Consider the following 14,447-nt stretch of genomic DNA (forward strand, 5'->3'; position numbering starts at 1 on the left):
AAAGATAAGAATGTACACTGTGATGAATGAATCTAACTGGTATTACAGATAAATCACATAGCCACACTGAAGGAAATGGAGAAGAAAGGAGCTGACCTTGGAAAATAGTGTTTTGACTATATACTGTAAGGTTGAAGACAAAAAGAACTGTATACAAATAAAACTCTCTAGTTTGTAAATTTGTTTCTTTCAAGGTTATGGGTTAGGAATTCTGTCACTAATTTGTATACAATATATTTACTTGAACAAGCAAGTAGATATATTGTTGATAATAAGAGTCTGTTTTCTCACATCAGAGAAAAAGTATAAATCAGAATCAAGAGGAAGGCAAGAATGAAGCACCAATCTTGTGCGAGTTTGGAGTCCATCAGTATGGACTCATGTTTAGAAAAAAAATTTAGAAAAAACATATCTCGGTTTCTAAATCTCAATAAAAGGAACCAGGCCTCTTTGAAGGACTGGGTGATTCTAGGGCTGTGACAGGGAAAATATAAGATGAGCCTGGAGCATCTTGTGGTGCCAGAAAGTTGGAATGTGTTATATTTTAGAGAGGAGGGGCAAGGAGGAAACATTATCAAAAGCTAACCTGGAAGCACTTCCAATAGCTAAAGTTAGAACAGCTTGAGCAACAAAATAACTATACATTAGTTTATAACCCAAAAAATAAAATACCCATGAGTTCATACTGAGAGAACTGAGTAGAAGAGTAACAGTTCTTTCTTATAGAAGAATTCTGAATAATAAATGTAGAAAGCATGAGAGAAATACAAAATCACTGTTAAACACAACAGTAATAATTGCTCTAGGCAGGATCCACTTATGGATGCTAAAATAAGAAAGCATAGTTGTAAATAGAAACAGTATTTGCATAGCCCCAGAATATTTCATAATTACAAAGGGGAAAGTAATAAGTTTCAGTAGAGAATTCTGACAGATACCACTTTAGCCAAGCAAGGTGAGTATCACCAGTATATTTACACATATACCCCCTGGTATGATACAGTAGGGACACAGATACACATATATACACACAGGGATAGACCCTTCCCAATCTAATCATATGAAGACAGTCAAACCCAAATTGAAAGACATTCTTTAAAATACCTGACATTATACAGAATACTCTTCAAAAGTGTCCGTGTCACAAAAGATAAGGAAAGACTAAGAATGATTAGAGGAGACTATGAAGACATGACAACTATATGCAGTATGGGATCCTAGATTGGGTTCTGGGACAGAAGGGGACATCAGTGGGGAACACTGAATAAAGTTTATACTTTGGTCAGTAGTATTATTCCAAAGTTAATTTCTTGGTTTTGATGAATAGCCTGTGGTTCTATAAGATGTTAACAGACAGGGAAGCTGGGTATAGAGTGTATATGGGTTCTATGTACTTTTTTTTTTTGCAATTCTTCTGTAAGTCTAAACTTAGCTCAAAATTTAAAAACTTAACTGTTCAAAAAAATTCAGCCACCATGTGTAAGCCAGCCCTCTCTTGTCCTCCGTCTCTAGATGTAGATATCTCTTCATATATGGTATTTGGCTGGTTAAGAAATTAATTAGCAGTCAGGGAAATTTAAACACGGGTAGTGAGTGGAGGCTGGGCCGCATCTGTCCCTCTTCACTACCACTCCATTACCTCCCAAGTGTTACCTCCTCACCCATTTTGCAGGATAAATTCTGGCTCTTCAGAGTGATTTTCAAAGTCCCTCTGACTCTAGCATCAGCCACTTCCTCCCTTCCCTTCTCCCTCTGCTGCTCCCCACACAATTCACATTCCATCCTAGTTCTCCAGAAACTCAGTGACATTTCATGTTTGGGGGACTTCACACATGTGGTTAAATCCTTCACACATGTGGTTAAATCCATTCCTAGAATGATTTATCCCCATCTTCTTGCCTAGTTACAATACTTTTCTTTGGAGGCTCAGCTTTTCTTTGTAACATCCTCTAGACAGCTTTCTCTGGCACCATCCCTCACCAGAAAGATGATGCTCCTTGACTTCCACAGCCCCTTTTCCCTCTGCCATAGCCTTGATCACCTTGTGCCATCTTTGTCTCTTAACTTGTCTGTTCCTACCATTGTTAGACAATGTCCTTTAAGGGCCACGGCCAAGTGCCGCTTTCCTTGTGTCCTTCAACAGATAGCCCAGTTAGGTAAGATGCTTTCTGGTTTGGTGGATTTACTCTGGTAGGGGGGCCAGGGCACAAAATGAGATGGGGGAAATATTGTTAGTCTGATTGGAGGTAAGAGGAAGTTACACTAAGCCTCATGAGAGAATTTATGTCAGTTAAGAAATCGTGGGAAAAAAACAAATTATGTGAGAAAATTTAGAATTCCTCAGTTTTGTTGTCTCATAACTTATTAGTTAACTAGTTAAAAAGTAAAAAGTAGAAAGTTTAAGGAAAACTTCTTGGAGGAGGTGATGTATGTAGAATGGCATTGTGAGACTAATCCTGTGGCATTGCCATAGCACTTTATCAGAATAAAAATGGAGCACTGAGAAATCTTAAGGAAAGAATATTTGAGCAAAATCTTGAAGGCATAGGAGTTCAAGCTGCTTACAAACTTAAACAGCTATTTGTTTGTTTATGAATTTATTTATTTATTATTTTATTTTTAAGTTATCTCCACACAAAACAACATGGGGTTTGAACTCACAACCCCAGATCAAGAGTTGCATGCTCTATTGACTGAGCCAGCCAGGTGCCCCTTAAGAGCTTTTTAAAAACCACTCTCCTCCTCCCTCTCTTCAGGCAGAAGAGAGACAGGGAGGGGAAGAGAGAGAGAAAGAGAAAGAAAGGAAGGAAGGAGGCTGGGAGAGGAAGAGGGAGCAGAAGAGACAGAGAGAAAGTATATGTGTTTGTGTGTATTTTCTTAACTATTTGGGAGGAAGTTACAGACATCATTCTTCTCTGTTTCTGACATAACCACAGTACTGTTATCAAAACCAGGAAGGGTGTCTGGGTGGCTCAGTCAGTTGAGCATCCAACTCTTGATTTTGGCTCAGGTCATGATCCAAAGGTCGTGGGATCAAGCCCCACTGTAGGGCTCCTTGCTGAGCGTGGAGTCTGCTTAAGATTCTTTCTCTGCCTCTGTTCTCACTCATGCTCTCTCTCTCTAATTTAAAAAAAAAAAATCAAGAAATTTAACGTGGCATAATACTATTATCTAATTAGCAGACCTTATTCAAACTTCACCACTTATTTCAGTGTCCTAGCAAGGTGTTTTTTGTAATCTAGGAGCCAGTTCAGGATTGTGTATTACATTTAGCTTTTATGTCTCTTCAGTCTTCTTTACTGATTTATTAATTTTTAATGTTTGTTTATTTTTGAGAGAATGATGGGGCAGAAAGAGAGGGAGACACAGAATCTGAAGCAGGCTCCAGGATCTGAGCTGTCAGCACAGAGCCCGATGTGGACCTTGAACTCAGGGACTGCAAGATCATGACCTGAGCCTAAGTCAGATGCTTAACTGACTGAGCCACCCAGGCACCTCTCTTTAGTCTCCTTTAATCTGAAATGGATCCTTAGTCTTATTTTGTTTGAATAACATTGTTAGTTTTGAAGAAAACAAGTAGAATATTCCTCAACATGAGTTTATCAGTTTCCTTACAATTACGTTCAGGTGATGCATTTTTGGCAAGAATGCCACAAAACCAGTGCTGTGTCCTTTTCATGCATCATATCAAGGGTGCATGGTGTATTTTGTCCCATTATTGGTCATGTTAACTTGAATCACTTGGTTGAGGTGGTGTCACTTGGGTAAGGTGATGTTGCCAGATTCTTCCACAGGAAAGTTATTTTCTGAGTAGAGGCAATAATATCTGCAGAAGGAAAACTGTGTCAAATGGCATAGTATGTTCAAGGACTAACCTAGTTCTCTGTAGTTACAGTGTAACATTTGTGGCAAGAGATGAAGACAGGGAGCCCCAGAGGAACCAGATCATAGGAGTATCTTAAATGCCAAGCTGGCAGGCTTTCATTCAGCTCATAGACCAAAGGGAGCCACCAGTGGGTTTTGATGTAGTTAGCTTTGTGTCTTACTTGCCTTTCTGTTTCTGGGTTTGGGTTGGCTGCCCAGGCCCAAGTGAAGAATAGTAGGTACATGAGTTCCAGAACAGAAAGAGTATTTGTGCTTCTTTTGAGCAGATAGAGGAACCATAACCGCTGCCATGACAAGAGAAAAAAAAGTGCAGCAGAATCCATCCCTGTTTTCTTGTATCCGGGAGCCCTTTGTTTTTGTTTTTTTTTTTTAAATCAGTTCCCCCAAGAAAGATTCCCAGCCTTGTTGAGAAATTTGCTTTTAGCTCAGTGTAACATCAAGGAGCACACACAGCTTTAGAATCAGAAGACCTAAGCTGAAATCCCAGCTCTGTCAGTTCTTCCCTGAGTAGCCTTGAACCAGTCCCTTTTCCTCTGTGAGCTTCAGGTGTTTTCACCTCTAAACTACATAGGATAGTAATAATGGACCCTTTCCAAGGTGGTTGTGAGGATTAAATGTGATACCATATATGTGGGTACATCAGAAGCTTTAAAATATGATCCAAGATTTTGTTTTAACAGAGGCACTGTGACACATTCTATTATTTCACACGCTTCAGGTAGCTTCATGCCATCTTGACAAATTTTACCATCTTTGATTAAACCAGTTCTATTGTTTATATTCTCCTTTAAATCAATTTTTTTAAATTTTTTTTTAAATTTATTTCTAGGGGGGAGAGAGAGAGAGCGTGAGCAGGGGAGGGTCATAGAGAGAGGGAGTCACAGACTGAAACAGGCTCCAGGCTCCGAGCTGGCAGTCAGCACAGAGCCCGACTTGGGGCTCGAACCCACGAACTGTGAGATCATGACCTAAGTGAAAGTCGGACGTTTAACCGACTAAGCCACCCAGGCACCCCTTTAAATCAATTTTTTAATTTTTATTTTTTATTAGTTTTTAAATGTTTATTTATTTTGAGATAGAGCAAGAGAGCAAGCGAACATGAACAGGGGAGGGGCAGAGAGAGAGGGGCGGGGGAGATAGAATCCCAAGCAGGTTCTGCGACGTCAGTGCAGAGCCTGATGTGAGACTGAGCCTCACAAACCATGGGATCATGACCTGAGCTGAAATCAAGGGTTGGACGCTTAACTGACTGAGCCACTCTGGTGCTCCAAATCAAAAAAATTTTTAAATCAAAGTTAATTTCCATAGGGAATTTTTTTTTATATCAGTGAATGGAAAATCAGTATTTTTTTTTTTTTTTAGTGCATGTTAGGAGATAACATGTGTAATTGAGAGCTTATCTATGCACCACCTAAAGATTTGTTTCTCCCAATGATATGCAGATACACTATAGAGAAAACTAGTTGCGGAATAAAATCTGGGCTTAGTCTAATAGTCTGGGTTCCAACCTTGATTCTTCTTCTGCTCTTTAGTTTCTGTTGCCATAAGCAAAATAGTTAATTTTTCTGAGCCTTAGATTCATCTGTTCAGTGGGAGCAAAACTAGTACTTTCCTCATGCATTCGTTTTACCCAGGATGATACCTAAAACACAGTAGATGTCCATCATGTATGAGTTTCCTTAGTCCAGGTAGGGTTGAGGGACAACATGAGCTTTTAAATATCAGAATAAAATATTGATGAGATGTAAGTCTTTAAGATTTGTGGCCCTTTAAACAAAAAGAAAAACATGTCGAGTTCCTTCCTCACCTGTAAGAAAAGTAAAATGCATTCAGTACTGGATTTGCCAGTGATAGACCTTTTTTCTCTGAGCTGAAGCAAAAACTCAGTCTTGGAAATAGAAGTGGCTGAACATTGTCACTGACCCTGGAACAGCAGAAAAGGAATTTTAAGGAATTTTAGAACTTGAAATTAGGTTGAAAGATTGCTCTCAGACAAAAATCAGTATGCATCTGGCTCTAATATAGGCTGTGTATGTTTCCCACTCCAAATTGACAGCTGCCTTGTAAAGCAGACTATGTTGCCTCCTCTTCCCAGATGAAGATGTTAAGGCTCCAGCAAAGCTGAGAATGGAACCTTGGTTTTTTAACTACTGCGTTTGTAGAAAAGAGGCTGGCTACAGGGAAGGATTATGTGCCAGGCCTTATGCTCGATGTTTTAGCTGTTATTTTATATGTAGTCCTCACAATGCTCAGTATGATAGGTTCCAGTAGCCCCTCTTTATTCATTAGTAAACTGAGGTTCAGAGAGGTGAAGAAACATGTCTATAATTACATAGACCAGGCAAAAACAGAATTTAGACCCACACTTGTCTAATCTGAACTGTGTAATTTTTTAAAGATACCAAGAATGATGTCTGCTTTAAGGAAAATGAACCAAGAGTTAGGCTTGGAACCCTCAGCTGTGCCCCAAGGACTTTGGAGATTCTTAGTGTTAATTTTTTTGGAAGCAGGTATATTACTTATATATGTATGTATATTTACAGCAAAGCTTACTTATAGCACATGATGCTGTTAGCTTATCTTCTGTTGTTAACATTGCCTCCTCCCAGCTAACCTCCACAGTGGCCATCATAAAGATTTTTTTGAAAATGCCGACCTGACCACATCCATCCTCTGCATTCCATCTTATCCTCGGCTTCCACCGCTAAAGTCCATACATACTCCTACCCTGACATTAAAGGCTATCTGTGATCTGGCCCCACTTGGCCTCTCCAACCTCCAACTTCATCTCTTGCTACTCTGCACTCACATGCACGCACGCACACACACACAAGCTTCAGCCAGGACGAACCACTTGGAAATTACCAGAAAGAACACTTCATGCTTACTTTCAACTTGAAGCTTTTCTATGTACTGTTCACTCACCCTTTTACTGCTTGCATAAAAATCCTATTCATCCTTTAAGACTCAGTTCAGAAGTTGTCTTTTCCAGAAAGTTTTGCCAGATACGGTAGTCTTTCTATTATTGTAGGTCAGAAGTTTCTCCTTTGTGCCCCCATATTAAGTGCTCCATAAACAGTAATGGCAATAGTATTAGTAGCTGTTATTCCTAATAAGACTGGTACTGTTTAAAGGATGCTTTTTATAGTTAGAAAATGCTAAATAACTTCTTTCTTTTGTTGAATCACCTGAGTAGGAAACAACTGCAAGGGAACTCTACTGACTGCTTTTATAGGGAGAAACCACAATCAGATCAAAATTTTGATAATTTAAAAACACAAAAAACAAAAAGCCTGTTCTTATCCTACAAATCAGGCTCAAACTTAGCCTGGAAATAAAAAGAATATATTTTATTTAAAAATGGAAATATCCTCAGGGTGCTTGAGTGGCTCTTGTTAAGCACCTAACTCTTGATTTCAGCTCAGCTCATGATCTCATGGTTTGTGGGGTTGAGCCTTGCATTGGGCTCTGCACTAACAGAGCAGAGCTTACTTGAGATTCTCTCTCTCCCTCTTTCTCTGCTCCCCCTTTCAAAATAAATAAATATTTTTTTTAATGGAAATACTTTTTCTGTCCTTCTCTTTGAATTTTACTGAAGCCTTCAGATCCATCATTCTGGTGGGATATTTTTAATGGTGGAACTATTAATGTTGTTATCATCTTCGTTGAGCATATTAAATGTATTCGACCCCCCATTACCTTGGGGGTCCAAAAGTATCTGTTGCCTTTGAGGTAACCTAGAATAATGAAAAGAATACATATACTTTGGGTCTAGAAAGACCTGTTTTTTAATCTTAATTTCACCAATTACTACTTTGTGCTTTTGGCCAAATAAGTTCTCTTTTTAAAGTGTCTAGACTTCTGTGGATATGCTTTTGACTGTCTTGATTTATGTTTCATTCCAGCAATCAGAGAAGATGGCATGCCTGGAGGCCGGAACAAGAGCATTGGCCCTGTCCAGGTGAGTTCTAGGCTCAGGGCTCCAGAAGTTTCTATAGCTACTTAACCTTGATCCTCTCATCTCCTGCGGGGGTGGGGGAAGCCATCTTGTTTTCATTCCTGTAAAACTGCTTTTACAACCTGGTATGAAAGTACTTTGAAAATCTTAAATATGTAAGATAATTATTAAAGCTCTTGTTGTGATTCCCTCAACCCTTCCCAAGGATTTCACAGGAAGTCGACTCAATTCTGGTTTTAAACCATCCAGAGAATTTTTTATGTCATTAAAACATCCTGGCAGAAATCAGTAAGACTGCTTTGCTGCTCAGTGTCTCTAAAGATACATCAGCAAAAAGTTTATTGCCTTATATTTGTAGAGTAGGAATGATAATACCCATTTAATCTTACAAATATTTATTAAGTACTTACTTTGTACAGGTCCTCTGTACTGTGGACTCAGTCTAGTGGAAGAGACAGATGTGTAAACAGACATTCAGAGTACAGTGAGTGGTAACGAAGTACAGAAAGGAGGGGCTGCTTTTCTGTTTGGAGCCATGCCTGGGGACTAAAGACATTTAGGGAAGGCTTCCTAGAGAAGGGAAAGTTTGAACTGAGTCTTAAAGGAAAAGGAGGAATTAGTTATGTTCGGAAGGGGTGGAGAACCAAATATCTTTTAATACTGTTAAATAGAACAGGATGTAAAAAGACCACAAGATGCATCTTCAAGGAATCACAGGGAGTTTATTCAGTCAGACTGGAGCACGGAGCACATATTAATGGAGTGGCAGAAGATAAGACAGATGCCTTAAATTTGGAATCCTTTCTCTAGAGAATGGCCTTGAACTCTCTGTGACTATAGCTCCTTATGTAAAGCCTTTGTATGGCCAGCCTACACCACTTGTTCTTACTTGTCAGCAGAAGAACAGCTTCATGAAGGAAGGAAATTGGATCTGTTTCTGACTCAACATGTGAATCCCACAGGACATTAGTGGGCAGGACCATGCCTCAGGGATTATTGGTATGGACCAAGAGGCAACCACTAATAGCTTTTAAGGAGAGAGAGAGACATGGTCAGATTTGCATTTTAGAAAGATCATTGTAGCAATAGAAATGGTTTGTGAGGAGCTGAGGAAGGGTCAGTGAAATTGGGGGCAGAGATAAAGCAATCCAGAGGGTTTTACAGAAGTCTAGCCAAGAGATATAGATAGTGGTTTTCAGTGGGGCCATGATAGTATAGGTTGAAGGGGAGAGAATAGATTCAAGAGATATTTAATAGGTAAAATTGATAGGATTTATCTAATTGAATATGAGGGAATGAGAGAAAGACAGGAATTCACAGTTGTTTTGAGACATATGCTGATGATATATGGGGCATTTCCTATCACATGATCTTATTATTAGTTCGTGTATGCACTCAGTTGGGGTGTGGGTGTATGCTGTATTCATTCTTTTTTTAAATCAAACATTTTTATTCATGTTATTCAAATCATATCTGTTTCTTGAAAGTTAATTTGATTTATGTTGGCCTGTGCACAGATATTCTGTGTGTGTGTGTATGTGTGTGTGTGTGTGTGTTAAAAAACATACAACATGAAATTTATCTCCTTAACAAATTAAGCATACCGTACAGTATTGTTTACTATATGCCCATTTTCATCTATACATAGAACCTTTTCATCTTATGACTGCAACTTTATCCTTACTGAGCAGCAGCTCCTTATTTCCCCGTTTTCCCATTCCCTGGCAATCACCATTCTACTTTGCCTTTCTAAGAGTTTTGCTACTTTTGATACCTCCTGTAAGTGGAATCATGCAGTATTTGTTCTACTGTGACTTCCTTATTTCACTTAGCGTAATGTCCTCAATGTTCACCCATAATGTAGCATATGACAGGATTTCTAAGGCTGAATAATATTCCATGGTAGGTGTATACCATATTCTGTTTCATCTGCCAGTGGATATTTAAGTTGTTTCTATTTCATGGCCTTTGTGAATAATGCAGTGAACATGGTAGTGCAAATATCTCTTTGAGATCCTGATTTTAGTTCTTTTGGATTAATACCCAGAAGTGGGATTACTGGCTCATATGGTGGTTTTTAGTTTTTTGAAAAACTTTCATACTCTTTTCCATAGTGGCCACAACCGTTTTCCATTCCCACCCAGCAGTGCACAAAGGTTCCAATTTTCTGCATCTTCTCTGGTACTTCTTATTTTCTGTGTGGGTTTTTTTTTTTTTTTTCCTGATAATGGCATTCTGGATAGATGTGAAGTTTTAATTTGCATTTTTCTGATGATTGGTGACATTGAGCATCTTTTCATGTATCTTTTGGCTATGCTATTCACATGTGTTTGGAGATGTTTTGGGGTCTATTTTTATCTAGTAAAATCTTTTGCCCTTTTTATTTATTTATTTTTGAGAGAGGGAAAGAGTGCATGTGAACATAAGCAGGGGAGAGGCAGAGGGAGGGAGGGAGGGAGGGAGAGAGAGAGAGAGAGAGAAAGAGAAAGAAAGAGCTTTAGGTGGGGAGAGAATCCTAAGCATGCTCCATGCCCAGCACAGAGCGCAGCATGGGGCTCAGCGCAGGGTTTGATCTCAAAACCATGAGATCATGACCTGAACTGACATCAAGAGTCAGACGCTCAACTGAGTGAACCACCCAGGTGCCCCTCTTTTGCCCATTTTAAAATCAGGTTATTTGGTTTTTTACTGTTAAGTTGTAGGAATTCTGTATATCTCTTGAATATTAATGCTTTATCAGATAAATGGTTTACAAATATTTTCTCTCATTCTGTAGGTTCCCTGTACACATTGTTGATTGTTTCCTTTGATTTGCAGAAGCTTTTTATTTTGATGTAATTCCATTTGTCTGTTTTTGCTTTTGTTGCCTGTACTTTGGATGTCATATTCAAGAAATCATTGCCAAGGCCAGTGTCAAGAAATTTTTTCTCTGTTTTCTTTTAAGAGTTTTATAGTTTCAGGTCTCACGTTTAAGTCTTTAATCCATTTTAAGTTGATTTTGTATGTAGTATAAAAGATCAGAATCTAATCTCATTCTTTTGCATATGAATATCTAGTTTTGCCTGTACCACTTGTTGAAGAGACTATTCTTGTGTAGCCTTGGCAGTTTTGTCAAAGATCTTTTGAATATATATGTGTGGGTTTATTTGGAGGCTCTCTGTTCTGTTCCATTGGTCTATACTCCTGTCTTTATGCCAGTACCATACTGTTTTGATTACTGTAGCTTTGTAATATGTTTTAAAAATAGGAAGTGTAAGGCCTCTAGCTTTGTTGTTTTTTGTCAAGTTGTTTTGGCAATTTGTGGTTCTTTGTGTTTTCATATGGATTTTGGGACTTTTTTTTTTCTATTTCTGCAAAAAATTCCATTGGAATTTTGATAAGGATTATACTGAATCTGTAGATCACTTGGATAGTATAGACACTGTAACAATATTGCTTTTTAATCTGTGAACACAGGCTGTCTTTCCATTTATTTGTATCTTTAATTTCTTTCAGTAGTATCCCAGTCTTTCATCCCCTTAATTATGTTTATTCCTAAATGTCTTATTCTTTTTTATACTAATGTAACTGAGATTGTTTTCTTAATTTCCCTTTCAGATTCATTGTTAGTATATAAAAATGCAACTGATTTTTGTGTGTTGATGTTGTATACTGAAACTTTGCTGAATTCTTTTTATTTTTTTAAGTGTATTTATTTTGAGAGAGAGAAAGTGCAAGTGGGGAAAGGGGCGGAGAGAGAGAATCCCAGGCAGGCCCTGCACTGTCAGTGCAAAGCCCAGTGTGAGGCTTAAACTCATAAACCATGAGATCATGACCGGAGCCAAAGTCAGACACTTAACTGACTGAGCCATCTAGGTGCCCCTGCTGAATTATTTTAATTCTAATCGTTTTTTTGTGTGGAACCTTTAGAGTTTTATATTTATAAGATCATGTCATCTATAAACAGAGGTAATTTTACTTCTTTTTGATTTAGATTTTTTTTTTTAATTTCTTTTACTTGCCTAATTCCAATGTCTAGGACTTCTAGTACTGTGTAAAGAGAAATGGGGAGAGTGGGCATTTTTGCTGTAATCCTGATCTTAGAAAAAAAAGCTTTTAGTTTTCCATGACTGAATATGATGTTAGCTGTGGGCTTTTCATGTGTGGCCTTTATTTGTAGTCATTCTTTTTATATTTAGATGCAGCTGAAAGTTTATCCATTTAGAATAATTCTTTTTTTTTTTTTAACATTCATTTATTTTAAGAGAGAGCGAGAGCATGAGCAGAGATGGGGCAGAAAGAAAGAAGAGGGAGAGAGAGAATCTCAAACAGGCTCTGTGCTGTCAGCACAGAGCCAGACATGGGGCTTGATCTTACAAACCATGAGATCATGACCTGAGCAGAAATCAAGAGTCAGACTCTTAACCCACTGAGCCACCCAGGAGCCTCAGAAAGAATTCTTAAGCATTTCCTCAATGAAAAACCTTCCTCGGCATTACCCAATGACTTTTGATTACTCTTCTCCCACCATGTCAGGGATTTTCAGTCACTTATGTCTCTAGACTCTATGTTCTCTCTAGAATTAAGGGAGCTGATGCTCAGAGAAACACACCTATTTCATTCGTCATTGCATTTGACATTTTGCTACTAGGCATATAATTTTCTCTTTTGTCTTTTACTTTTTTAGATGATCTGTGAGGAAGAGAAAACTGTGATCTTCAAGTATTTAATTACAAGAGATAGAATTACCATTTATGGAACACCTGTTGTGCACTTGCACCTCATAACTTTATCTTAGATTAACCTCCCAAGTCTATCTGGCTCAGTTTTGCACCCTGTGAGGGAATCCTGAACTATGAAGGAGGTAGTATTATCTTCATTTTACAAGTGAGGGACCTAAGGGTCAGAAAACTTGAATGACTTGCCCAACAGTAAGCACCCAGTTAAGAAAAGACAGATGAGATCTGAACCTAGATATAAGCACTCCGGATATGTTCCATCCCCTTAATGCATCACTGATGGCCCAGTGTCCTGTGGGACCCATGGGAAGAGACAGATGCAGTACAGCTTTGTCTCCAGCTCCCAGCTGGACTTACCAGGACTGGTTGTTTCCACCTAGCTCAAGTACATCCATGCCCTCTAAGATGTGGTCTTATTCTCACTACCATCACTGAGCCTGCTTCAGTCAGGGTCTCAATGTCTTACAGTTTGATGGTAACTTTTGTCTTCACATGTCTTATAAAATGTGTGATTTCAGTGTTTTAAAGATCCCTAAGTGAAAAGATTTGTTTTGCTACATGTGCTTGAATAGAGACTACCCCTCCAATTCATTATACAGTCTAAGTTATTCAGGACCAAATCACTCAACTTGTCTACCAGTTAAATGTTTCTTGTTTTCCCTCCAAGTCCTGTATGCTGGCTGGATTCCAATTCTAAAGGCCTCCTGTATTTATGATCAGAGCAGCTCAAGGTTTCCTCACAGGCTGCTGGAACAAAGAGTTATGCAGGTTTCAGTCAGATAGGCTTTAGAGAAAATGTCCTCCCAGGCTTTCTATAGAAACAAGAAATAAAAATTTATCTGGCCCTCCCTCCTTACTGCTCACTCTCATTCTGTGCTAAGTTTAACAGTTAGGCTTCAACTCTGGGTTAAACACTGTATAGAAATGTGTTTATTCAGTCCCTTTATGGTACAGTAGCTAGAGCTATGAACTGAATACTTGGATACTTTGACCTCTTCCTCAAACTCCTCCCCAGACATGGGCGCACAGTGTGATCCTTGCTGTCAATTCACTTGTCTGAGCTAGAGTTTCTTCTTATTTATTCAGTAGGCTTGGGAGTGTCTTTCTTACTAAGAAAATCCATGTGGAGTTTCATGGACAGTACTTAGTAAGTGAACATTTGTTTATTTATCTAACATGCATTTTTTGAGTACTTTTTTCTAGGTTCTGTCATAGCCTTAGGTCTAATAGAGGGTATTCTTATGATACACTACCATAAATGCTATAAAAATAATGATAATGAAGATGTCATTGTCAGCCTTCTATAATTATTGTTACGTGCTAAACCCTTTTCTAAACATGTGATAATGTATTAACTAATTTAATCCTTACAACAACCCCACAAGACAGATATTATTCTGTCCACCACACAGATAAAAGAATTTAAGTTAAAATAGGGGTACGTGACTTGCCTAAGATTGTACAACTTTTATAAAGTAGCAGAACCTGTGTTGGAACAAAGGTGGCCTGACTCTAGAATTCATACTCTTTTTTTTTTTTTTTTTAAGTTTTTTATTTATTTCTGAGAGAGAGAGAGAGAGAGAGACAGCGTGAGCAGGGAAGGGTCAGAAAGAGAGGGAGACACAGAATCCGAAACAGGCTCTCTGAGCTAGCTGTCAGCACAGAGCCCAACGTGGGGCTCGAACCCATGAACTGTGAGATCATGACCTGAGCCAAAGTCGGACGCTTAACCGACTGAGCCACCCAGATGCCCCTAGAATTCATACTCTTAACCACTGCATTATTCTGTCTATCTCAGAATCCACAGAATTGTAAGTGGGCAGAAGAAGGACCTAAAATTCTGTCTAGGTAGTGATAGAAGGGTTCATAAAGAAGATAACATTTGA

General features: G+C 38.6%; 1 protein-coding gene across 3 annotated transcripts in view; it reads left to right on the forward strand.

Annotated features, from left to right (window-relative positions):
- The window catches only part of NR6A1 (nuclear receptor subfamily 6 group A member 1), a 236,684-nt gene that overhangs the window by 201,846 nt on the left and 20,391 nt on the right, over positions 1–14,447 (forward strand). For all 3 annotated transcript variants that reach the window (XM_039239008.1, XM_039239009.1, XM_039239010.1), the window contains one exon: positions 7,791–7,846. In XM_039239008.1, the coding sequence (XP_039094939.1) occupies positions 7,791–7,846 (56 nt within the window). The remainder of the gene's footprint in view (positions 1–7,790; positions 7,847–14,447) is intronic.

Source organism: Hyaena hyaena, unplaced genomic scaffold (assembly GCF_003009895.1).
Source record: "Hyaena hyaena isolate Hyena2069 unplaced genomic scaffold, ASM300989v1 scaffold_151, whole genome shotgun sequence".
Classification (NCBI taxonomy): Eukaryota; Metazoa; Chordata; class Mammalia; order Carnivora; family Hyaenidae; genus Hyaena; species Hyaena hyaena.